General features: G+C 40.1%; 3 protein-coding genes across 4 annotated transcripts in view; 2 read left to right on the top strand and 1 right to left on the bottom strand.

Moving 5' to 3' along the window:
* Positions 1 to 13646, top strand: part of igf1ra (insulin-like growth factor 1a receptor) — a 72137-nt gene extending 58491 nt beyond the window's left edge. Inside the window, exons 11-21 of the mRNA XM_075469794.1 lie at positions 2565 to 2845; positions 2971 to 3113; positions 3623 to 3788; positions 3888 to 3990; positions 4200 to 4270; positions 4361 to 4590; positions 5238 to 5342; positions 6010 to 6169; positions 6405 to 6534; positions 8087 to 8221; positions 11159 to 13646. Of these exons, the coding sequence (XP_075325909.1) occupies positions 2565 to 2845; positions 2971 to 3113; positions 3623 to 3788; positions 3888 to 3990; positions 4200 to 4270; positions 4361 to 4590; positions 5238 to 5342; positions 6010 to 6169; positions 6405 to 6534; positions 8087 to 8221; positions 11159 to 11684 (2050 nt within the window). The 3' untranslated portion in view covers positions 11685 to 13646. The remainder of the gene's footprint in view (positions 1 to 2564; positions 2846 to 2970; positions 3114 to 3622; positions 3789 to 3887; positions 3991 to 4199; positions 4271 to 4360; positions 4591 to 5237; positions 5343 to 6009; positions 6170 to 6404; positions 6535 to 8086; positions 8222 to 11158) is intronic.
* Positions 13647 to 16190: 2544 nt separating this feature from the next.
* On the bottom strand, positions 16191 to 18288 carry pgpep1l (pyroglutamyl-peptidase I like). Of its 2 annotated transcripts, none has more exons than XM_075469795.1 (5): positions 18202 to 18288; positions 18073 to 18125; positions 17879 to 17995; positions 17279 to 17505; positions 16191 to 17208 (listed from the first exon to the last, which is right to left on the bottom strand). In XM_075469795.1, exons 1-5 carry the CDS (start codon positions 18230 to 18232, stop codon positions 17019 to 17021), a joined length of 618 nt encoding a protein of 205 aa, XP_075325910.1. In that variant the 5' UTR covers positions 18233 to 18288; the 3' UTR covers positions 16191 to 17018. The 2 variants fall into 2 exon arrangements, with proteins under 2 accessions (XP_075325910.1, XP_075325911.1); XM_075469796.1 differs by having other exon boundaries at positions 17080 to 17162.
* Positions 18289 to 19929: 1641 nt separating this feature from the next.
* synm (synemin, intermediate filament protein) lies at positions 19930 to 26985 on the top strand. Its single transcript, XM_075469797.1, has 4 exons — positions 19930 to 20868; positions 21590 to 21714; positions 22927 to 23009; positions 23178 to 26985. The coding sequence occupies exons 1-4, from the start codon at positions 20068 to 20070 to the stop codon at positions 25175 to 25177; spliced, it is 3009 nt and encodes a 1002-aa protein (XP_075325912.1). The 5' UTR covers positions 19930 to 20067; the 3' UTR covers positions 25178 to 26985.
* Positions 26986 to 26999: the final 14 nt, after the last annotated feature.

Consider the following 26999-nt stretch of genomic DNA (forward strand, 5'->3'; position numbering starts at 1 on the left):
TGTAAAGGTTCATTGGGATGAATTAAATAAACCTCTTGCTTATATTTTATAAATCAAAATCTTTAAACGATGAAGATCTGGAGACCATTTATTCAAGTAGTGTTACAGCGTCTTTCCTTTCAGTAAACTCGTGAAGTTGGATGAAAGTCTCTGCAGGAAAACTGTTAAAATGCAGCTTTCTGTTATAAATGAATTCACATATGTCCTCTTCCTCTCGCTGGCTGTCCTTAATTTTAATCAGATAGCTGTCTAAGAAACGGGCACATCCCTGACCTCTAGAAAAGGACTCAGCCAGTTTATGTTACACAGCCGGCATAATTTTAAACCACTGCCAGGAAAAGCCTTGAAAACTTTTTTTAAAATGGGGATTTTTTTCTTCTTCAAACAATAGTTCATGGTTTTGACCCAGGATGAGGGGAAAGAAGGTGCATGAAAACAGAAACAGAGAGAGGAGGATATGTTATCCATTTTGTCCCCCTCGACCCAGCGCTCCACTCTACACCTCTACACCTCCTCACACACGCTCTCTTTGTCAGAGGCATTCTTTTTTTCCTTTGTTTTTTCTTGTCTGGAGCGAGACAGCTGCCAGGAAATGTACAGTGAATCCATCTGGAATTTAAATGAGTGAGGGAAGAGCCCGATCAGCACTAGAGGACAGACTGAAAGTACTGAAGGCAGACTGAGTTACGAGAGGAAATGGGGTTGCCTAACAAAGAGAGCGGCTGGTGTTGTCTGTTTAGTAGACCTTGTAGGACTATGAAAAACCTGTCAACAGCCAACAGGAGTGTTTATTTACTGTAATCATTGTCATAGGTCAGGATGAATAGACGCAGGTGAACTGATAAGGAGTCAGTGGAAATGACCTCTTCTTTCATCATATCCAGAGACCTTTCACTTACTTCTGTGTTTCCACTTATGCTCTACTCGTCATAGCCTCTTTTTTTTTTTTTTAACCAGGTGAAGTGAGGACACTAGCAGTAGTTACTTCCTGTTTAAGTCTTCTAATGAGAATTGTTTCTGATTCTAATGTACCATTCTAATGTTATTCCATTAGGACAGTACTGCCCTTTTGTTTTTACGTCTATTATAACAGGCTAACAGTCAGTGTCAATCACCCTCATGCATCTGTTCCTATAATCTGTACTTTGCTCTCAGTTTTCTCACCTTTATGGTGTATTGTCTGTAGTAACTCGAGTCTGGCTTCACTTTGCCGGGCTACACCAGTTTAGAATAGAATAGAATAGAAATAGAAATAGAATAGAAAAATACTTTATTCATCCCCCAATGAGGGAAATTCAAATTAGTCAAGTAGCTCAAAAAATTATAAATATTTACAATGATTGTATATTAACAACAACAACAATAATACCAATTCTAGTAAAAATACTACTACTAACTAATAATAATAATAAATGACTAAATAAACAAACAAACAAACAAAAAAATTAGGTAGAAATAATAATAATAATTAACAGTTTAGAACAGCCAGAGAGGAATTTTGCCATGTAAGTGTGACTGGTCGTTCCCACCATATGTGTGTGTGTCCGGACACTAGTCCCGTAAGTCTGCTTATACACAAAATGATCTTTACTGAAGGTTTTCTCTGTCATATTTTTTGTTTAATGAAATGCTGTCATTAAAGCTGGAAGGATTAGTTGATTGACATGAGGTCAGCTGTCTATTTTGAGTGTTCATTTGTTTTTTAAGCAAAAAAAATGCCAAAAGCCTGGGATTTCAATAACTTAACTGTCAATTAAAAATCCCTTGGAATTTTGAGCATCCATTAGACAAAGATGCATTTTTGTCATCCTCTGGGGTTTTCAAAAGTCTGACGACTCTTACCTGTTTTCAGACCATTTATTTATGGACCAAACAATCGATTACTAGAACCTAATTCAGCTGATTTAATAATTAAATCTGTACAGCTTTTAGTTTCCAGCTCAATCGGAACCAGAACTCTGCTTTTCTATCTCTGCTGACTACCGAGCAGAGTTCTCAGTTGGATTAGATGCCCTGTTTTGTCTCAAGTGTGGCTGCTGGTGCTGCATTCACAGCTGTCACCACCTGTTTGTCCTCTGTAATGACGATGTGCAGCTCCAGGAGGCTCTGTAGCTTATCATCTGCATTCTGATACTAAGTGTCCATTTACCCCAAAGCCATGTGTTTGACAGCTGAAGACCAGTTATGATGATAGAATGATTTGGGTTTGGAGCTTTTGGAGTGTGTCTGCCTTACACACTCTTAAATAGTTGATCAGAAAGATTTGAACAACAGCTTTAGTTTTTTTTAATTCAAGGGTTTTTTCTTTTTTTGCAGCCTCTCTATGTCTGTCCACTTTGCAATGATCCGTCTGACCTCATTTTTCTACACAGCACCACTGGGAGTGCTTCACAACATCTGGAGACATGGCGTGTGCACACACTCAAGTGAACATGCAAAAAAAAAGAAAAACATACACGCACAAAGTATCTGCTCTCCACCTGCTTCAGTGTTTGTCTTTTTGTCATCCTAACAGTGCTCAACTTTTACAGGTGTCTTTATAAATCTGTGTATCTGTATTTCAGACCGGACCGTCGACGCAGAGACCTTTTTGGTGTTGCAAACAACACTCTGTTTCAGGAGGGTGACCGGGGGAACACTTCTCTTGGCCCAGGAGATAACAGTACAGATGGCATTCCTCCTGTCATAGAATATCCCTTCTTGGAGGACAAGAGTTTCACAGAATCCTTAGAGATCCTCAGCCTGCGGCCTTTCACTGTCTACCGTATTGATATCCATGCCTGCAATGAGGTGGTGGGCCGCTGCAGCGCTGGAGCTTTTGTCTTTTCCAGGACCAAACCTGCAGGTGAGAAATGCAATAAATCGAACGCATGATGAAATGATGAAAATGTGGTGCAGTGCATTGTAACACTTTTCATAAGATTGCAAAGGCATGTTCCCTAGAATATTGTGGTTGTGTCCATTCTCTAGCAAAGGCAGATGATATCCCTGGAAAGGTTGTCTTTGAGAGGAGTGATAAGGTCGAGGGCTGTGTTTTGCTGCACTGGCAAGAACCCACAATGCCCAATGGGCTTATCCTGATGTATGAGATCAAGTACCGTCTTGGGACTGAGGTGAGCCACGAAGGGTATAACATTGTTTCTATTAAAACATGCTTAAAGATGTTAATAATTTAGTTATACACAGATAATAGACAGCTTGTCACAATCATTTATGCCTGGTAATTTTTTATATATACTTGTCCTCCATTATTGACAAGTCCAAATGCCATCAATATGCAAATATTGCTAATTTCAAATTCTTAACTGCTGGACACAAATCGTTGGTTACTTCTGTTCAGTGAAGACTTCATTTTCCTCACCAAACTTGTGTAAATTGTATGCTGTGGCATTAGATTAGGTACAAAGAGTTTATGCTCATATAGCCATAACTGAAGCTCAGATTCAAAAGTAACCTTTTTATTTAAAGCAGATGCATAAACATAAAAAATAAAAAATAAAACTGATTTTAATGTCAAACACTGCACATTAATTGTCAATGCCTGTCAAACATTACATACGAAAGCCACTGAAAGTCTGAAACATCTTCAACAAATATTTAGCATGCATTTCTTTTCCCTCAGCCTGAAAAACTTGGATGTGTGTCGCGGCACCAGTACCGTGAGTACAAAGGAGCTCGCCTGACCAACTTGAGCTCGGGAAACTACTCTGCTCGTGTGCGCGCCACATCTCTGGCAGGAAACGGCTCCTGGACAGGAAGCATCTCCTTCTATGTGTCTCCACGTAAAAGTAAATTCAGACCTCTCCTTTATTAAAAGAAGCACTGAAAGGTTTAATGTTAATACTCCCTGAGTTATCGCTGATTCATTTTTCCTGTAATCCTGACAGGAGATGATGGCGTTACATTCTACTTGGTCATCATAATTCCCATCATTGTGATGCTATTCATTGCCAGCCTCTCCGCCATTCTCTTCTTCATCAACAAAAAGAGGCAAGTGTTTCTGTGAACGCAGCCTCCGCGTTCTTGATTAAGTTGCTACGCTCATGAAGCTTAATGATCAGTGTGATGTTAATTAGAGTTAATAGCAGTTTTCATTAACATTCCCCTATAGGATAGAGTAGACTTCCTATTGAGAATTGAATATCGCATCCAAATTCAGAGCTGTCAGTCGGCTCACTGAGCTGCGTTTGTGTGTACAGGAACAGCAACAGACTTGGGAATGGAGTCCTTTATGCTTCTGTCAACCCAGAGTACATCAGTGCTACTGAGAGTAAGATTGTCAAATACCTTCTTCATTTTCCACCATTATATTTTTGTTTGAACATGTGGTATTAAGCTGCTGTCTCTTTTGCTGTGCCAGTGTACACCCCAGATGAGTGGGAGGTGGCCAGAGAGAAGATCACAATGCACAAGGAACTGGGTCAGGGCTCCTTTGGCATGGTGTATGAAGGCATCGCAAAGGGTGTCATCAAGGATGAACCAGACACACGAGTAGCCATCAAAACGGTCAATGAATCCGCCAGCATGAGGGAGCGGATTGAGTTTTTGAACGAGGCATCCGTCATGAAGGAGTTCAACTGTCACCACGTGGTAAGATGGACGCATCATAAAATGATTGCCATTAGCACTCTGAATGAGAGGACAGATAGTTCATTAGTATATGGCTATAAATAAACAATGCTTTTATAATGAATCCAGTAATGAGACAGTGCCTTCAATTATCATTATATTCTAATTAATCTACATAGGTGTAGAGAAATAGAAGTCTTGAGGATTTTGGGCATTGAGTGCAGTCTTTTTAAGTGGGCAGCTACAGCTTGAGGCAGGGAGCAGTGTCTTGGAGATTCTATATGTTCTCACATCAGTGTGGTTGCAGGCTCATTAACTGCATTAAAGTGATGTGTTCAAGATTTCCTTTTACAAAGCTGCTCTGACAGCCTGAAACCCAAACATTAGGTTGTTCAGTTCATAGCAAGTTGAAGCTCAAAGGTTTCAATACAAATATATGATGGAAATTATGAGCAGTTTTTTTTTTTTTTTTTTTTTTTGCCTGTAACCTAGTGTGCCCATTAGTTTACCCTACTAAAATGACTGTGGTTTAAACAGACTGCCTTCCTGTTTGAGGATTTTCTGTCTTTTCTTATGTAAAGAAAACCTCCTTCCTGTAGATGCGCAGTCTCGATGTGATACACAGCTTTAAATTGTTGCAGCTGACTTTACTGTTGTTGTTTATGTAGGTGCGGCTGCTGGGTGTGGTCTCTCAGGGACAGCCAACCTTGGTGATTATGGAGCTGATGACCCGAGGAGATCTCAAGAGCCACCTGCGCTCCATGCGCAAAGAAGTAAACATCTATTCCTCACACACATACATAAATAGCTTGGCACGATGCGGAATGGAAATGAAAATCAGGGGCAAGGATTTGCACATCTTGCACATCACAGCATTATATTTCCTTTGAAGTAGTACAAAGACTACATATATTCATTTAGTTTTTCCTGGTTGTGGAAATGATATGATCAGTTGAATTTTATGTTAGCAGCATGTTTGAATTAGCTGTGGTTGGGGGCTTTGTTGCATAACTTCTTAAAAAACTCTTTTGTGCAGAACTATTGCTATAGTTTTGAGAGTAAATTATTTTCAATTTCTCAATTAATGTATAATTTCAGTTGCTGAACAGCTCGAGCTTTACGTTGTTGTATATTTTATTTCTTAAAGTTCAAAAAAGTTTTAGCATGTGAGAGGTCTGGTCTGGTCTGCATGCTGATCAGCACTCCTGTGTAATGCTCGTGCAAACTGTGGTTTGACATTGTCTTGCTGAAATAAATAAGGCCCTTCCCTGAAAATAACATCTAAATAATAATCTAGATGGCAGCATATGTTTCCCCAAACTGTTTTGTATCATTTGTTCTATTGTCCCAATAGTGTGCAACAGCAGACAGACATGATGTGAAGACTGTGTTGTTCACAACCTTCCTCTTCTCTCCTCTTCTCCTCTTGCTGTGCCACAGAACAGCACCAGCCAGGTCCTACCCCCACTCAAAAAGATGATCCAGATGGCAGGGGAAATCGCCGACGGTATGGCTTACCTAAATGCCAACAAATTTGTTCACAGAGACCTGGCTGCCAGGAACTGCATGGTAGCAGAGGACTTCACTGTGAAGATTGGAGGTAGGTCGGTTTAATGTGACGCCTTCAGCCTCTCAATGCTGAACCTGTTTTGCTGGCTGTGAAAATGACTGTTTGGATTTCAGTAAATTCTTGAGGCGGTGGAATCTTGAATGTGGATGGATGGAGGGAAGAGAGTGCGTGAGGGCAATGGATGAGCTCTGAGGAGCTTCCTCTCACACACTGAGTGAGTGATATTTAGTGGTTTTTCTAACCATTGTTTTCATTTCTTCTTCAGATTTTGGCATGACCAGAGACATTTACGAGACGGATTACTACCGAAAAGGAGGAAAGGGTCTGCTGCCTGTTCGCTGGATGTCTCCCGAGTCACTGAAAGATGGCGTGTTCACCACAATGTCTGATGTTTGGTAAGAGAACACATAACCCAAGCCTGCATTGAACATGTATGAACATACTTCGGTACAGGGGCCTTGAACTGCCTGCATATTTTGTGTCTGTGCATGAGGCTACTCTTAAAATAGTTCACAAAACTGTAAAAAAAAAAAAACCTACAGATCCCTACAGTTTACAGTTCTTTATAAGACTTTTAACACTACTGTTTAAACATGCACTTCCTGCCATATCCAAAACAATATTAACTGCCATAGCTGGTTCTTTGGAAATTCCTGTTTTTTTAGTTTTTTTTTTTTTCTTTTTCCCCTACTGTAGCTAGTCTGAATGTTTACAAGCTCCCCTGCAAGTTTTTGTTTCCCAACTCAAAGTGTCCCATGGGTTTGTCCCTAAGAGTGGGTTTAAACTGCTCCAGATGTTCACAAATGAGAGGTTGCAGTGCCAGCACAAACCCACCTCCACATCTTGTGTACTGTATCCTCTTTGATGTTGCACAGCAGTTTAGTGTGAGACAACCCATTCTGGGCTTCATGAATCGGTGACTTTGGTGTTGTTGATCAGGAGGAATACCGTCTGCACGTAACTGTTAAATCCATTTTTATACAGTGTTGGGATTAGGCTGCTTATAAGTGAACTGACTATTCTTTTTTCCTGAATAGTTTAATACTGATGTCATTGGAGACTAGTGTAAGGCTGAACAGAAGTGTTATTTATTGTAAATAGTTTATAATCAGGCTTCTTCTTACATGTATACATCACAGAAGAATTAAGTCATTTTTTGCATGTTGACAAACAAACTCAACAAAAGGCCATTTCAGTTCATTAAGTGGTCTCAGTGAGCATTTTTCAGAGAGGAAATTCCGAATTGGTTTAACATTATTTGAAAATTCCCATTGAAATCATTGCCTGGGATTTTCAGTAACAAAAACATTACTCATTACTGACGTCTGTGAATAAACACAATCCTCACAGTTAAGATTGGAGTAAGGTCAGGTTGATGTGATGCCGTCAGCCTCTGACTGATGTTATGCTGAACATAACATCAGTAATGGCCATTACAGCAGTAATGGCTATTTCATACTTTGCTGACATTACGATGTCCTCATGTTGAAAGCATAACCTCATTTAAGCTAGTTAAAAAGAGTGCAAAAAGAGGCCTTAAATGTACAGACACCTAGTTTTCAACAACAAATGTTTTTTTTCTATGGTCTAGAATCGGAGGAAAATTGAATCAGTAATGTTTAAAGCAGCTGTAATCCTCTTGAGCATTTGTGGGGGGAAAAAGAACTTAAAGCTCAATGTTGCACCTGTGCCGTAATTATTTTCATATCTAACGCAAGTTGAAATTGCATTGACAAGATTTATTTTCCCGCAAAACTGACAGAATATTACAAAAGCTTTGAAACAGCTGGGAACTGCATTGTCTGATAATAAGATGCGCAGACACACAAAGAGTCACGTAGAAATAAACCATGTGCTTACCGACGATTTGAGCTTTTTCTGGTACAGCGCTCAAAATAAGTGACACTAAAAAAGAAATGGATTCAATTTTTTTCACTTTTGCTGCAGGTCATTCGGAGTCGTGCTGTGGGAGATTGCCACCTTAGCAGAACAGCCTTACCAGGGCTTGTCTAATGAACAAGTGCTGCGCTTTGTCATGGAGGGAGGACTCTTGGACAAACCTGACAACTGCCCTGACATGCTGTAAGTCTTTTTCTATCTGATCAATAATGGCCTAATACACTCAACTCAAAAACTCCCATCTTTATGTTTAAAAACACTGAAAAATGTACTGCTCTATCCTCTGCTGACACTGTCCCTGTCCCGTTAATATTTTGCCTTGCATCTATTTTCAGCTGGATTTTTAAGTGTAAGGGATATTGTGTGTGTACGCTAAGGGAGAGCCAAAATGAGGGCTGACATTAACGTCACTGGTTAAATGGAGTTCATTGACGACATGGCTTCATTGGTCAGCTGGCAGTGAGAAGCCTGCTCAGCCGTCAGCGAGAAGCCTGCTCAGCCGTCAGCATCTGCCCATACAAGGGATGCCACAACCCGCGTGTGAAAGATGCCCCACATTCCTGTCGTGGAGGATGGGCCTGAGGAGGGAGAAGGTGTCTGACTGAGACTGAGAGCGGAAGAAACAATTGTTACATTTATTTAGAGTTCATTAATGAAGCACTCCTGGCTGTTAGACAGAGAAACAAGCAGCACAGCCTGCTTGTCGGCATGTAAAGCTGCATATATGTACAGTGTTTCTACTCTCCTTCTCTGACCTCAATAAGAAAGCATTCTGTGCTCCCCCCTCCCACTCTCTATGGCTGACCTCACCTTAGAAAGAGCCCGAGTAGAACAAAAAAATGGGGCTGAATGTTGTTCAGACACAAACTTCTGGTTTCCATGGTAGCCTGACTGTTTTGTCCTGATTATAGGAGTGTGTGGATTGCGTTACAGATGCGGTGGTGGTGGAGTGGGGGCTTAGCCTCCTGGTCTTTGAGCAGCGCACAGGGGAGTCGGGCTGCTGCCGATGGTCGCCTGTGTTGTAGTGACTTAATGGAGATTTCCAGAAGACTGCTGAAGTGTAGTGAAGCCAGACATCCATACAAAGAGTGAATAGAGCGATAGAAGAGGAAGGGGGTGGGATAACACACAGAGGGATGAGTCATATTTGGACAGCTTTGAATGTCTCCTCCTTGTGTTGCACATCTCAGGTAGCTGAGGGTCATTGATCAGGTTTCTCATGTTTCTCTCTAGAGTTTCCCACAGACAAAAGTGCATTCTCTCTTGCAGGATTCGATGAAAATAAAAAGCAGACACTGATCATATTCATCACTTATTATTATTTATTTTTTTTGCTATAGAATGTGCTGTATCACTTGCAGAGCTGTTATATATCAAGGTTTGTATCAAGGTCAAGGCAAATGACTTTTTGTGGAGATTGTCCAGTTGCATTGCCAAAGGATTCTGGTCATGTTTATTGAGCATTTGACATAGAAGTTTGGAGATTGCTCTGCACTAACACTTGGCCAGAAATGGTGTCTGTTTCTGATTCTATGACATTTTTTTGGCACAAAGGTTTGGCTGTGTTTGACCCATTACAATTTTTTCCTTTTTTAAACTTTTATTTCAACACGATCACAACACAATATCTGCTTGTGACAGCCACCATTTAATGTTCAAAATCTGCCTTATAATCTTTGATTATTAATATGTAAAGCCATAATTTGTTTATCTGTTATATTATAATAGAATCTCTTGCATCAAATCTTGAGTCTTGAGGCACAACACACATACAACAAGTGTAAGAAATGTTAGCTTTTAATACTGAGGAGGCATCATCATGTCAGCTGAAGAACAAGTGTGGTCGTTTTAACACACCACCGTTTGCTTTTACACCTTACAAGCTCGACAAGTCAAATGTAAGTCAATTTAGCCTAAAGGCAACCACGTGTCATGTATGACATGATTAGCAGGATGCTGACAAGGAGCCAGGATTTACTGCACTGTTTTCTATATTCGCATTAACAAGTGTTGTGCATTGCAACAGAAAGTGGGTGATCTGTATTAAGCAGGCACGACTGTGCAGACAGGTTACTGCAGTGTGTCGGCAAAACTCCAAACATTGTATGTCGTATAAAGAAAAAAGTCAGAAGGAGCAGCAATAACAGCTGAGATGGCTGAGGTGTTTATGTCAGCGAGCCTTAGAGAGTATTCTTAGCTTGTTTGTGTATAATTGAAGTTGCGGTGTGTGGTAAAGCGCTACACAAAACTGTAATAATCCTCTCTATTTATGATGTTGTTTTGACATTCTCAGAGCTCGGTTTCTGGCCTGGCATGGTAACCTTAAGAATGATTTACTGCTTTGTTGAGTACATGCTACATTACTGATCTAACTGTACTTGTTGTAAAGTGGTACATAAACATTCAAATTTCAAACCAATAGAAGTGGCTATAATAACCATACTCAAACTTACTCTCCGCCACTAAAAGTCTCTGCAGCAAGTTTGGAATACCTGTCCATGCATTTAATCTTTGTCCACATTGTCATTGGATTTAAATTGGAAGAGTTTATTGGGCAAGGAGACAAGTTTACCAACCTGCCAACAAGCTTGAAATCATTCAAATTAGAACTATAAAAGCAGGAATGTATAAGTGATTTTATGCTGCCTTATTTTACATTGACACCCACTAACGGGGACATTAAATGGGATGCTAGTTCTGTTTATGAGGCTGAAACTCACCTTGTAGTTTACTTAGTACTATTAATATACTAACCGTACATGGCTCTCTTTCAAGATCAATATATACACAAGTGAATTGGGTTATAGTGCCAGAAAACTCAGAGAAAGGGCATAAACTTGAGTTTCTCCTGCCACCTGCTGGGGGAAAATGGGAATTGCTTATACCTCCAAAAATTTGACACGGCCAGCATGTCTTCACTCAGTACTTAAACGCTCAAATTCCTCTTGTTCATACTGGCTGTGAAGTATTTCTCTCATTGCAAAAGGGTTCCTTTAAGATACTGCAGTCAAAATTCATATACGCTGGAATCTAAAGTACGTACATGTATGAAAAATGGTTGCAAATATTGTATTGTACTTTAAATTATAATGGCTTTTTGTGTGTGTGTGTCGCTCTCAGGTTTGAGCTGATGAGGATGTGCTGGCAGTATAACCCTAAGATGCGTCCGTCCTTCCTGGAGATCATCAGCAGCATCAAAGAAGAATTGGATCCAAACTTCAGGGAAATGAGTTTCTTCTACAGTGAGGAAAACAAGCCGCCGGACACAGAGGAGCTGGATATGGAGGTAGAAAACATGGAGAATTTTCCACTGGACTCTGTATCCACAAGGCAGCCGTCTGCTGCTGTCGTTCCCTCGTCTGGGTGTATAGGAGGCACGTCGCCTCCTCCTACGCAGCAGTTATCCCCCATGCAAGGCCCCAGGACTCCATTACTAGGACCTGTGTCTCCCTCAACCCTGGGCCAAGTAGCCTCAGCTATGTTGTCTCCAGGACAAGCCTTGGACAAGCACTCAGGACATGTTTCGGCCAACGGGCCTGTGGTGGTCCTACGGCCTAATTTTGATGAGTTGCAACCCTATGCACACATGAATGGGGGCAGAAAGAACGAACGGGCGTTACCACTGCCCCAGTCATCGGCCTGCTGATATCAGTCCAGCCCCTCCTTTTCCTCTCACACAGGGTAACTATAACCTCTCTCAGTCTCTTAAGGAGGGATGGATGAGGTTAAAAAAAAAAAAAAAAAAAACTACTTTGTCCTACTGTGTGCCAGTAGATAGTCTCTCCACTCCTAAAAGGTCAAACCCAAACTATATGAACTGTAAAACAGCACAGAAACCTGCTGAGGCATTTGGAGTATGATGGCTCAGACACACCGGGGGACTCCTTCCTAAAAAGCCTGCATTTCGACCTTTCTTACATACAGCTTCTTCAAGAAGAAAAACACAGGCTTTATCTTGACCTAAAGACTTACACATGAACTTTAAGAAAAAAAAATTTATAGCATATCTGCCAGCAAAACCAACAGAAAAGCACTTTTTTTCCTGAAGATTTCAGAGAGGATGCGATGGATATTTGAGTGTGTATTTATACAAACACATCATTCTCCCCACAATATGGTATGGATCCATTTCTATCAGGACTTTCCATCAAAATGACTTTCTTTCCATGAGCAGACTGGTTCACATCGTGTGAGGATGCCTCGATTAGAAAGGCTGTACTAAGATTGATGTTTCATTTGAATATTAAAATTTCCATCAGATCCTGTCAGGTGAGGATCTAAATGGTAGAGGGCCTATTTTATATCTGCCAAACTATTGCCAAATCAAGCTTTTTCTTCAATTTCTTAAAGTTATCCCTTTGTGTTGAAGGGTGTGATTCAGAGTTGTAATAAGTCTGTGCAATAATACCAAAGTTTATTTGGTGTTTTACAGACTTCTTGCTTATCTCGAGGAGTATCTGCTGTTGGAGCAGCTGAATGTGTGCGTTTGCACGCCTTTACATCTGCAAGTTTTACCAGAATATGCCATATCTGCAGAGGGGGTGGAACAAATTTTTAAGAGAAATGCAAAAGTTTCTTGGGAATATGGCCACGGAGAAGTCAACATAGAAACAAACTGAATACAACTTAATTTTGTATGTGTTCGGAAATGATTAATAAGAAAAAACAAACTATTGCTATACTAATAATACAATAACAAGACTCCTAAAAGTCCATTTTTGTGACATAAGGCACGAGTTGTCTGTGTACTGTGTACATACTTTAAATTAATCACAAAAAGTGACAGCTGACAGGTCATAAAATCTACTTAAACAACTTCAACGTAATCATGGGGTAGTATGAATAACTGTATTCACAAGGCATTTATTTTTTAGAGTTGAAACAATCGGCCAATGAAATTAATCTCTTTACGGATTTGACAATCAGATCATTTTCTGCGATACAAAAAAAAGAATGCACATTTTCAGTCTTCCCTCACAAATCTGTGCCAGGTGGAATTTGAATGTCACTGTGGCCTCTTTTTCTCTTGTAACGATTTGCATACCAAACAATTAACTGAGAAATAGGCTCATTAAAACTTTGCTTCACGCCCCACATCCAAGCAGACTCGAGCTCACACAACTTTTCCCTGCATCACTTTGAGTCAGGAAACTCTGAATAACAGCCTCAGTCCGTCTTGTTTTGTTTTTTTTAATTTTTAAAAAAGCATCACGAATCTCACACTTTATTTGGCAGTACCCCCCTCATGCCAACTTTAACTTCCTTAAATCATTTTTCTGAGTGCACGTTTTGTGTGGGATACCTATTCAATGTCACCAAATACGCTGCGACATCAAATGAGAAGCTGTTAAAATCAGATTTTAGTAGCCTTGAGACAACGTTTAAGGCAGAGGAGGTCTCTTCTATTATAGTCATCGCATTTCAAACACTTATAAAAGGTCTTACAGTTGTATTTTTGACTGCAGGATCATTTTTATACACGTTGATTTTGTCACTTTTTTAAAAACCTTTTTATGGTTAAAAATGTTTGCCTCTATGTCTGTATAAACAAAGCTGCTATTTTTATTATTTTTCTCTATTGGAGATAATATGTATATGTATATGTATATATATATATATATATATATATATATATATGTATATGTATATATATATATATATATATATATATATATATATATATATATATATACACATATACATATGTATGTATATGTATGTTTTTCTCCTTCAGGTTTGTTATTACATTGTCTCCACCACAGTCCATTTAAATATCCTTTAGTTCTGTTTAAAAGTTTTAAATAAAACAGTCTTTCCCTAAAAGTTTTTCAGTAACACTACATTTCGTTTATTGCCTTTTATTTTTATTAAATGTTTCCTCTTTTTTTTGTAGATGTCTATATTATTATTAATATTATTATTATTATTTGGAATGGACACCTTAGCTCAATGTGTGAGCGTGTACTTTCTGCACCCTTTTTTGTACTTTTGTTGTCTAGCACTGCGCCTAGCATTGCCCTCTGGGTGCGACTCAATCTCAGGTTAAAGTAAAGGCTTTGCTTTCTCCACACATTCTCATATCATCCTGTATTTTCCTCACCTTTAAGGTCCCTCCTGTCCCTCCCCTCCTGTTTTATTAAGTAGAACAGTGCCCTCTCTCCTTCCCTCTGCCACCCTGCTGACCTTTATAGCAAACTTTATCTGTCTCCCTAGTGCCTCCTAAGTCAGGATTAATTCAAATATACAAGATGAATACTTTAATACCAGATCTGTTTTTTTTTTTAACCCATCTATTTCATGCCTCTTCACCAATAAATAGGGCTAATTGGGTTGTCTTGTTTGCCTTAATTACGCCAAGCAACGTTTAAGCATTTAGAATCTGCTCCTTTTTTCCCCCCTTTCAAGCACAATGCCACCGCTTCTGCTAATGTGACTTCTTCAAAGTGAGATTTTAAAATTGATTGTTTATCGACATAATCATCACCTCTGTAAACCAAATACAGGATGGGTTAAGGTCCAGGGAAGGGAACAAGTTTCAATGTCATGAATGAAAAAGGTCTTATAGTGGCTGAATATTGAAAGTGTTTTGAAGGATTTTTCCTCATGTTGCCTGGTGATTTTTTTTTTCTTTTTTGTTTGTTTTTTTTCTCCCTCTTTTCTGACTCTTTTTCTGTTGGAGTGTTTATTTATTTATTTTTTTTATTTTCCTTGTGATATCAGTATAAATCACTGTATAAATGCCCCATGATTCAGTATAAAGTTTGATTTTTTTTATTTGTATGCTTTGTCCGTGGTGTCATGACTGGGGGACTTAAAACTTTTTTTTTTTTTTCTTTTTCCCTGCATACATATATCTACCTCACTCTTTTTAAACATATTTGTGCGCATCGAAATCAAATGCATCTTACTCTCATCAGTTTTAACAAAGACCTCGCCTGGACAGAACACACAAGGATCTAGATAAACCTCAGAGCGGACTGCGACAGGAGATGGAATGAAAGAGTTGTGAGTTTAACCCACGAATATAAAGTGGAGTGGTTTTACAAAAAGCGTTTCATCTTGCTGATAAGACAAATAACACAGAGTTTTTAAGCGATAGCTGCAAACCCTCAGCACAGTGCTGTCTGTAGGGGCACTGTCAAATAAAATTGGGTATTTATGTGACACAATTAACTTAAATACATCAACCTACACTGTATTTCAATTGAATAGTAAAAAGCCAAAGAAGTAACGCATATGAGCTTAACATAAAACATTCCATCTCCACTGACTCCCAACATTTTGTCACAACCATAGCTCCTCAAAACGCAACATTAAATTTCTGATCTAAAAAGCATTTCTAGAGAGGTCTAAGAGATAACATGGGAATATTTAAGAAGGGAAATGTATTATTCACCTCCAAGAAATAAAAGAAATAAATAGATTATACACCGTTTACTTGAAGCCAACATCCCATTTGACAACTCTCGATTATTCCAAGCAAACAGACTGCATTCACTATTACATTCAGTTATGTGTGTGGATGAGTGCTTTGAATGAAATGAGGACAGTTTTTTACTCCTCCCCACCCCCCCCCCCCCTTACGCACATGCTCCTACCTTAAGGTGAAATTAATTTCATTGTTTGAGTCAAAGAAGTAGACAAAAAAAAAAAAAAAAACTTTTACTATATTCTACCCAGTAAATGGCATGACGTTTCTGCCAATTTCCTGTCGTCTATCTGGCTCTCTTAGAGACACTTTTTGGGGTGTTTTTGGTCAGTCAGTAGTAATTTCTACTTACCTGTTGTTCTGCTACTCAAAACAATGATGTCGGTTCAGTCCCCTCTTGGTGGATCCTATATCGTCACCAAAAAATGTGGCGAGGTACATCTCAAAACCTCAGCTGTACTTTTTATTTTTACTCTTGGTGGTTAGCGTTGTTTTGTTGCCAGGGTTGACGGACTGGCTGTTAAAATAAATTTACATTGAAATTGATATCCTGAAGCAATACAAATGTAATAATAAGTAAGCCACTGGTTAACTCATGTGAAATTCGGGTGCTCAGCCAAGGTTCTTCGAAATCAGTGAGGGTGAATTAATCTTTTGTTAAAAACAGTCGGATTGCTGCTGAATATCACATTGGTATAAAAATCACCACTGACAAGCAAACAGTTTGAGAAGTTGACATATCTGTATATTTATATTTCTCCAGTTTGGATGTATCGTGACATATTTCAGCTTTTCAGTTCTGAGAGTAGACATTGATCTGCTGTGAGGTGAACAACTAGTTACCATTAGGTCACAAGCCTGTCAAAACTACAGCTGTTACAATAAACACACAGACACATGACAGGGATGTTGTGTAGATTACGGGTAGTCACGATAACAAGTAAACAACACTATTAGAAAAAGTTAATAGTTTACAGCTTCAACACTAGTTGCTCTTTTGCATTATCTTAGACTTCCAGCATCAATATACCATCGCTATACTCAGTTTAGTCATCATAATTTTAATTCTTTAAGAAATGTTCTTGATGCAAATGTCAGGTTAATGGCGGATGCATCCATGCATTCGCATCTGCAATAATAGGTTTGAGGTTCATTATTATCATGTCTCTGTTTTCATGATTTGCATTCCTACACCTTCTGTGGGGCCTTGGTCTACTACTATTATCTTATTATGATGCTTTTGCAAAATCTGTGTGTTCAAAAATTAATCGGGGAAGGAAATCAGAAGAATTTCATGAGACTGTTTTCTTTCAAGCTCTGTATCTGAGGCCTCAAAGTTTTTTCACACCTATAGCTGAGATGGTGTATTTTTGACATGCCATCTCCAAACGTGTATCTGAGAATTTCTTGTATTTTACTTTTGTTCAGATTTTTTGGAATAAATAAATAAATAAATGAAAACTAAGGATTGCTTCATCTGTTCATTGCAGTTTATTTCTCATATCAGTGATATGCTGTCTACTGGGGTGTCTTAAGTGTGAGATATCGACCTCACTGTGTGTGTTGTTCTTCGTGTTGTTTGGAGTCCTCCAGCTGTTGGAGCATTGTGAGAATGAGGGCCTGCAGAAGGGGAACCAGTCTGTCACCTGATGCAAGGCTGCCCGATGAGGGTATGTGGATTAAAGCGGCTCTCCGCTGACCATGATAAAGAGAGCAGTAATATGCAAAATCACAAAGGTATCTGAAAAGAACACAGATGGCTTTAATATCTCGTTGGTGTTTGTTACTACAGTGCAGAAACAGTAGCTTACCTGCCAGCATCTCTCGAATAAATCACGTCCACCCCTGCACGTTTGACGTGCTTTGACACAGCCCTCATGTTAACGACAGAGTCCAGTTTCTCTGGCCCGCCTTCGATGCAGCACTGACTTTCAGGGCAGAGTCCACATATATCTCTGTCTCTGTATCTGTTGTTCTTCCCAGTTTGCTCCAAAATGACAACACTGGAACCTCTTGCTATGCCCAGATGAACAACAAACTAGGAGGACAGGCACACAAGCGCATCGTTTCTCATTGTGCACCGTAAACTATGAGTGTTTCAGCACATGAAATCTCTACAAAGACTGAAGCCACAAGTTGATGCTCAGGCCATACTCTGTTCTTGATACTGTGGACTTACATGATGTCCCCAATGAGCAATACACAACATTAAGCAAAGCTATTTCAAAAACCAACTAAATGATGTTTTTGTTATGTCATTTTCCCCCCTTTTTCCTGATTGTGATTATGTTTGATAAAGGGTTCTTTGTTTTTGTTGTGCTTTACACCTCACCTCATCAATTAAAAAATAGCATGCGATTTAAAAAACTGATGCAGTAGTTTTAAACTAATTGTTAATACTTTATTCTTACCTTTGGTTTCAGACTTTGCCAGAGTTCAGTAATTATTTGCCGGGTTCGAACGTAACTCACTGGTACCTCTTTGATGTGGACGTCGACCCTCTCTCCAAGTCCGGCCAACTTTAACGCCTGCAATATCTCTCATTGATAAGATACATCGCGCAGGGAACTAATAGCACAAACCAAAGTGCGTATCCAAACATTACCTGGGCTGCTTTCCAGCTGGGGTTCACAAAGAACTGTCTGAACGGTCCGAAACCTTAATGGTACGTACATGCATGATAAACAAAAACTTTATTTTTTTCTTTATGGTCAATAGTAAATACTTGCTTTACCTGTAACGACAACAGCTTCCCTCTCATTCATTGTTCAGCTTGCAGTCAGCAAAGTAGAAACAGCTCGAACATTTGGTACATGAAATGGAGTGCGTCTTATTTTAGAATTTGTAACTCGTTTTCTGCCCGCTTGGGGGCGCTCTTCTCAAACATTACATTGGCATAGAATTGATGCATTGAAGTGTATCTGGTAAATTGTGGCATCAACTTCAGAAATCATCACTGAAGCTCATTTACAGTTAATAAACCGATTGACTGAATCAAGTTGCATTTCCGCCGCTTTGCCATGAACTCATTTGCTCGTAATGTTCTTACAACTATACAAGTTCAGCTTCAAGGGGATAAAACGTGATACAGGTTTATTTTTCAGTTTTATTTATTTTTTTAACAGGACAGTGCATATTAATAACAGTACATCTGTAACATGCCAGAGTTAGTCAAAGGCTAATTTTCAATCTTTGTGATGTGGTGTTTAGTTGTGACACCTCCCTGGATGGATGAGCCACATAAATACTTAACCTGATCGTTTCTCTTTCATTAGAATTAATATGTTATTTTTTCACATGCTCCAACGACATGAGGATAATGGGAGATGATGACTTTCCAAGGGCAGAAACACATAGGCTACGCAGCGAAACTGAACTGGTCTGTGACACTTTATTTGGAGACCTTGGAATGATTGTTGAACTTCAACAGAAAATAACTTAATTAGAATTGAATGCTTTTCAGCATGTGAAATATATTTTTAGATCATTGTAAAACTGGGTTTAATCCCAAATCCAATGACAACTTCGGCCATATGACTAGATTCACTTTAACGTCAGACCAAAACAAAATGTAGGACCACACTGAACACAAACGTAAAATGTCACATTTTACATATCACTCCGCCAATCTTAATCATCACTCAGATTACCTGCGCGTAAAGTGTGCCATATCTAGTTCCAGATGACACTTAAAGTAATACTATGTAACATTTCTGCCTTAAAATAACAGCTTGAAAAAAATTGTGCTGCTAGAATGAGTTTTAATATTACGATTGGCCTGTCTCCTTTGCCCTGAGTTCGAATAACTGCGCTATGTAATTTTCTCCCGGCCCGGGAGCTGAGCGGAAGTACTTCGACTTGCTTTCTGGCACACCTACCGCAAAAACAAATAGACCCCTCTCACGCTCCCAGGTATAAGGCTAAGCTTGCGCAAAATTGTCAGTACGCGTACGATCATCATGGAAGAGGCACCGAAGAAACAGAAGAAGACGTTGACTGATGAAGCAAGGAAGAGAAAGAGAGAGGCCGACAAAGCAAGAGACCGGACTAGAGTTGCTCTCGGAACAGCCTGTAGGGGGAGCTCCATAATGGGCTTTTTGAGAAGTTACATTGTATTGCTTTAAGCAGCAGAATAAAATATTTAAAAATGTAGAAACAATTAGTTCAATTATGTGGACTCAAAATAATGAAAAATGCAAAATAAGGCAATCTACTGAATATGTCCCACCCAAAAAAGAAATCACTTACATTATTTTCAGTAATCCAATTGATTTGAATCGGTTTAAAGAAAAACATTTAACCATTTAAACATGGCTGTTGCGAGTTGATAATTGTAATATTTCTGACAACCCTTAAATTCAGCATAACATCTGCCAGGGACAGGGCCGCTGCTGGGCCGCTCCTGTGTGATGCATGCAGGACCCGCCCTCCTCCTCCTGCACTTGTCAAAGGGCACTGATCGCAATTTACATCACAGTTGTGCCCGCAGACGGACACGCAAATGATACCGGGACAATCCGTACGACAAAAATAAACACGCGAGGTTATAGGCTAGTTGTTGGTTTTTTTTTTCACGGACTTTTTATTCTTACTTGCCAAAATGCTTCCTTTCAAGAGAACTTTTGACAGCGAAAAACGGCAGCTGCAGGAGCTCAACAGCAGACTCGCCCAGTATCTGTCCAGAACGAAGCAGCTGGAGCAAGAAAATGCGCATCTTATTACTGAGATAAATAAGATGAGACAGGTGAGGAGAACAGCGGAATGGGAGCGGAAATGCAAAGCTGAGGTGCAGGATCTGCGGAAAATGGTGGGACAGCTGTCGTTTGAGAAGTCCCAGGCTGAGGTGGAGAAGGAGAAGCTATGGCGAGAGTTGCAGACGCTCCAGTCTGTGTGCAGCGAGCAGACTGGGGTGTGCAGGGACATCAGCGGGGAGATCAGAGGCTGCGAGAAGGAGCTTCAGCAAGCTCACAAAATCAACACTGAACTCCAGCAGCGGCTTTTTCAACTGGAGAACGAGTATAAATGCTTAGAGGACGCACGCGGGCGTGAGATGGAGCACCTCCGGCATCAGGTGGAGTCCCGGGTGGAGCCCATCATCATGCAAACTTACCGCGGGCCGCCGGTGGTCTCCGTGGAAGAGGTGCAGGAGTACGCCCGCGGTCTGTCTGAGGGATGGATAGAAACATTTGAAATGTACCAGCAGAAGGTGGAGGACATGGAGCAGTCGATTAAAGGGGACCAGGCGAGGCTGAGCGATCTTCAGAGGGAGAAGATGCTGTATGCCTCCGAGTTGGGCAAACTGCGCACAGAGGCGGAAAAACAGAACAAGATTCAAATGCATCTCGAGGAGCTACTGATGCATATGCAGGAAAAATTCCGCGTGGATTTAAGTGAATATCAGGTAAGGACGAGTCTATTACAGGGGAGTGGAAAGCCCAGATTAACATTTGATCCAAATAGATACAAATTTCAGAGCACACAAAACAATTGTGGGAGAGAGGAGAAGCTGCCTCTCCCTCCTGCCACACCCACTGTCCCTAAAGGCACTGACCAAGCTGCAGCTGTCAATGGCTGCTACTAATAAATTATAGATGAGTCCATTTCATAGGCCTGAATGGTCATTTTCAAGGTTCTTATAGTGGATGGTCACAATACAGGCTATTCACCATGCCTCTTACTCTAGTGTAGTCAAATTGGTACATTCTTGTCAGTAATGCCATCTATAATAAGTTCAAGTTCCCATAACTGCTGAAAGCACGAATCTTAAATGCAACATTTGGCCTCAACAGACTGTTTCCCAAGTACTTCACAGTCGCTAGGTTACTCCTGGCACTTAAACCAATTAGCTGTCAGACGGACAAATCCTTATTAGCCTCCTAAAGATGGAGCCCCAGGCAGGCTGGTCAGTTCTAAATGACTGCAGCGGCCACACACTCGCAGGACTTCCTTCAATACCACAAAACCTCAGTTTTTGATGCAAGAATGAAAAATGAAAAACAACCGAATGTCAAAATTTCAGTATTTCCAATGAACCGGCATGGCTAAGAAAAAGAATTGATGAATAAAAGGGTAACTGTGACGGCTTGCTTTTTAAAAAAAAAAATGCATTTATTTCCCTCCAGATGATTATTGAGCAGCTGGAGCATGAAAGGAAGATGATGGCTGATGCTATGGCAGAGAAGATGAGAGACCACCAGCACCTTCTCCAGGTGAAGATGGATCTGGGCATGGAGGTGGCTGCTTACAGGTGATGACCCTATTTGTTTCATCCTACCCGCAACATTTGGACTCTTCAAGGTTGGAAAAGGGGTTGAACAAAAAAAAAAAAGAAAAAAAGACTGTTCTATGTTCACGGGTCCCAACAGAGGTATAGAGTATGAGTCCGTGTTAAAAGATGAGCAGAAACACTCTGTCTTAAACACTGATAAAAACTTTTCCATGCTCGTTTGATCAGATGTATTGCCCTCTTTTTCAAGAACAGATTACCTGCTGAACTGGCCTTCCACTTCCTGAAGTTACAAGTTGAATAAAAGGTTTAATCACTTCACATCAGTGGAAATTGGCAGCTTGCCTCCTGATGGCACTCAGTGCTTTAAATGGAGAAATCTTCCTTCCTGCAAGAAGCTAGTATTTAGATTTTTGAACAGTAAACATATATCACACATATCTTTCACACTGCTGTTGTAACTGGTCTGTGCGGCCTGTGTTTACGAAGCGGGATTAATTATATGTGACATATATTTTTCTGCAATTGCATTTTATTTTCATCAGGTCTTCATGCATGGTCACAAAAACAAAGCCCTTGACAGAATTGTTAAAGAACACAGAGTTTATGTTCTGTCAATTCCCAGGAAAATTCTTTAGAGGACAGTCTTCTCCAGCGTGACTCTATATGGACTCTCCCGTGGCACATCTGGTTTATTTTGGACTTGCTCGGAAATGTGGCGGTGGCATGTGTTTTTGTAAGCATCACGAGTCAGCTTTTGTCGTAGGATTTATAGGGGAAGAGTTTGGACAGCCCCACATTGTAGTTGATATTTTTAGGTCAGTCTTTTAGAAAGCGCTCTCCGGAGAGGTTGTTCTTTTTTAAGGCACTTTGGTTTGTCTGTTGAAGCATGGCCAAGGAAAGGTGAGCTGTTTAACTGAATTAGAACTCTTTTTTTTTTCCTTAAGAAAAAAAAATAAAACTTGTTAATGGAGGTTGATATGAGCTTGATATGATTTTGATGATAACTGCCCTGTATGGCCAGGTCCAGGATTCATACCATCTTGTAAGCCTGTTGAGTTTAGTTTGCGAGGGTTGAAATGGCAGAACTGAATGATGTGCATCATCTTGTGAGGTATTTGATTTTTATTTACTAACCATGTGAAAATTGATGGCTTACATGGGGAGGGGGGGGGGGGTAACCTGACTCATTTGCCTTTGTTCTCAGAAATAGTTTTGCTTTTCTCTGTTAAGGGCTCTTCTGGAAGGAGAAAGGGTCGGTCTGCACGACGCTCATAGGAGGGTGAATCAGCATCAGCAGAGGGAGAGAATAATAGGTGCTGTATTGAAATGCATACACTACTTATTTTCATTCATAAGATGATCACTCAAAAATCTTGCATGGCTACCTTGTGTCAGGATAAATGAGAATACTTACTCTTAAAAAATATTTGTTAATGCATCAATTCATTTTTTTTTTTACGCTAATTACTTCTCTGCTTTAGATATAAAGATGCTCGCCCAACCCTACAACCCCAGAGCTTCCACCTTAACCACCAGACAACGTATGGATATCAGGTACACATCACCGACAAACCTGAGAAGATCCCCAGTGCCCCCCTCTGGGTCCATAAGTCCCTCCAGAGTCATACCCATATCAGTTGAAGGGAGGGCTCGCTATCAGAGTCCAGCATCCAGAAGAGATATGATTTCATTCAACAAAGCTCGGGCTGCCTCTTCTGCCCCTGCTACCACCACCAAGGATAAACAAATAGGTCAGAGAGAAAACCAAAGGGGTCAAAATGTGCCGAAAACAGCAACAGAAGAGACAACTGTGACACTCAAACAGCTCTCTCAACAGAGCTGCGTAAGTAGTGCTGCTGAAACCAAATCAATGAGAGTGGTTTCACCCCCAAAGATGAGCCTAAGCACAAAAACAGAGGCAGAGAGCAAACGGCATGTGTCAGATGAGAGAGAGAAAGCTAGCGCTCATAACAAGTTTGAAGACAGAGTAGAGTCTACAATAAGGCCAACTGAGAAAAAGGTATTAGACTCTGTGTCTGTAGAAGAGATCATTGAGACAGTAATAAAACCAGCAGGTTTAGAAGCTAAAATATGTTCATCAGGAGACTCAAAGATCACATATCACGTGGAGAAAAGTGAGCAGGAGGACGGCACGACTAAGACGCAGATTGTGCTGGAATCCAAAGTGGAGGAAGAGCTGGATCTATTCGAGGACTCTGCCCTGGATGAACTACTGGGACAGGGAGTGAAGAAGGTATCACTGGAAGACATAGAAAATACAGCAACAGGAAACATGATCAAGAATCTGCTGAGCAGCCTTCAAGGGGGAGAAAGCCTTCATAATAAGTCTGTAAACGTGGAAATCATTGAGGAACCAATAGAGTCTCAAAGTGATGAGGAGCCCGAGGTTGAGCAGGAGAGCAGATCTAGTTTTTATGAGCCCTCAACATACTTTCAAATTGAGGAGCTAGAAAATGCCTCTCACGGCACTCGACTAGAGAGGGGTGATGACGACACAGTGAAGTCTTCCTTAAGAAGCACAGGCCAGTTCAGTGGTGGATTTGTGCAAGTCCAGGAAGTTTCTGGAGAGAGTGGATCTCCACTTTTCTCCCACAACCACGAGTCTAATGAGTATTTTGTGTCTACACCAGATGACAACCTTTCTGAGCCCGAGGAGGGTGGAGGAATAATGTCATATGGCCATTATGGCGTTTTAGATGACCTGTCAGATGAGAGGTATTATCTAGACGAAAGTCCTACCCAGAGAAGAGTGACAGTCGAGGAAAGTGATGAATACAAGCAAAAGTCTGGCGATCACTTGTTTGTGAAAGAGAGTTTTCCAGAGTGCATTATGGAAGAAGAGGTTCGTGTCTCACCAGTTGTCCAAGAATCAGTACTTGAGTACCTGAGAGAGGACACTTTGGAGCCCAAAGAGCAGCTGAAGGGAGCTCTAGAGAAGCTACAGACCTCAGTGTCAGGTCCACTGAAGGAGGAGTTGGCTTTCCTCACAAAAATGAGCAGTGATTCCTCACAGAATGTAGCTGTCAAAAAAGTGCAACAGTCAAGTGATAATGGCACCATGACTATAGTTGCAGAGCTGAATGTCTCTCAGACCCTGGAAGACTCTGGGCTGCTGGAGGCAGGAGATGATCTTTCTGAAGAGCAGATCATGGCAGCTCTCAGGTCTTCTAACATGGGGCTTGAGAAAGCCTTCCAAGGCGGGGCAGGAGGAGGGTACAGTATCAGAGTTTCCAAAGAAGAAGTTGCTCATGGTGGGGGCTTCGAGGGCTTCAGTAACCAAGGAGAATCCGCATCTGAAATCATTGGGAAACACCTTGAACTGGGCCCAACAGAGAAGTCCTTCACCTTTAAGACGGGCGTACAGGGCAGTCATGTTGAAGCAACCTCGGAAACGCCAGTGAAGGTTTCCCATGAAAAAAGAGTTGCAACACTTGTCCTTGAAAGCCCTACAGATGACTGACAAAGAAATCAAGAAATCATTCTATGGAAGCAGCTGCCACACATGGGAGTTATATCGGTTGCAGACTATATCAATGCTGTAGTTTCACCAAACAAAAACATCGAAATGATTTTGGTGTGATCTTTTACAATGCTAATAATTCAGTTCATTAAAAATGAGTAGAATTTTTGTTAACCTTGCGGCTGTGTGACTACAAAACACGCAATACTAATAGGAGCTAGGTGAAGTTAGGATTTAAATATCTGGATACAGAAGCAACTTATCGTAGGGGATACTGATGTGTGTTGCATCCATGTGTTTTACAGGCAGTTTATCTTTCAAGTAGCTTTGTTTATTCTCTTTAGATTTCTATTTTTATACTAACCAGTTCTGTGGACCTTAAACAGCCTATTCTGCAGTTTTCAGCGCAGAATCAACTCAGTCATCACTTCATTTGCCATAATATTGAGATGAACATTTAATTTAGACCAACACAAGGTCCTTTGAGTTATAAGCTGAAGACTGGGGCTTTCATTTGTTCTTATTTCTAGAGTACCTTTATAAAATTGGAATGACGTTAGTTAATGCTACATCGTGGAGACTGCTTTATTTTAAGAAGTCACTAACATTTACAGAAGGTAGTTAAGGCTGTAGCTGCAGATTTTTTTATAGTGGGAGTGAATTAAATATGTCCAAAGTAAACATGGCATGGGTAAAATAACTTACCATGTTTGGCATTTTCTGATTACTTTGGCTTTACTGACAGCTAATAGCAGGTTGTACATTTGGAATAATTAGAAAAAAATAACGATTTGTCCATTGTTAAACCAACATAATAAGTCCAAACAGTGAGAAACGTGTATGTTAAAACTGTAGGTTTACATGGCATTTATCCGCTGCCATACGTTGTTTTTGATGCTTAAGAGTGAACATTCTGGTCTGAACATGTGATTGGAAATAAAAATGATGGACTGTACTTCAAAGAATAATAATTAAAAAAAATTTAAAAATCGATCTGAAAAACAAAAATTTAAACTAGGATATTCCTATTTAATTAAAAAGATGCACCACTAATGAAAGACCATCACATCTGGTGTCGATGAATACTGCGTACGGCACCTTTTACTTCTCCACCTTTGTTGGCTTGAAGGATTCAACTTTGCTCTGACCTAAGTGTATTTATGACTCTCACTATTTCGGGATCATCAGCTTAGTCCCACTGAGCGTTCACTACAGTTTGTTGTGTCGTATCCTTGTTGCAGAGCTAAAAATGGAACACTAAGATTACAGTCTGGTTATATTTCTTGGACATTTTGTTTACTTGGCTGTTTAATTTACACTGCACTGAGCAATGTCTTTTCATATGGGCTTATTGATATCATGTTGTCAAATAAAGAAATGCAATGTTTGGCATGAAAGCTGTGCTTCAATAAGAAGTCTAAAAAAAGAAACTTTATTTCGAAAGATTTCATGCGTTTAAGTGCCCGGACACACCAAGTTTCCCCACATTTTCTCACATGCGGACACAATCAGTGCACTTACATGATCTCTCCATCGGTAATATTTTTCAGGTTACTGTGCATGTGTACAAAATGTCTTCTGGATGCTATTGTGTCATTTCTCAGCATAAAGAAACATCAGCATATGGAAGACCCACTGACGTCTAAAGAAATTTTGAGTCAGTGTTAAATCATGTGGAATTAACAGAAAAACAGTCCTGTTTTTGATGATTTTTGTCTTAACAAATTACACATTTACTATAGTTGACATTGCTTCCAGCTGTTGAAAATTGACAAAAATATTAGCATTATTAAAACATATCCTGAGAATGTTTTGTTTGTGT

The sequence above is a fragment of the Odontesthes bonariensis genome, chromosome 7, assembly GCF_027942865.1.
Source record: "Odontesthes bonariensis isolate fOdoBon6 chromosome 7, fOdoBon6.hap1, whole genome shotgun sequence".
Lineage (NCBI taxonomy): Eukaryota > Metazoa > Chordata > Actinopteri > Atheriniformes > Atherinopsidae > Odontesthes > Odontesthes bonariensis.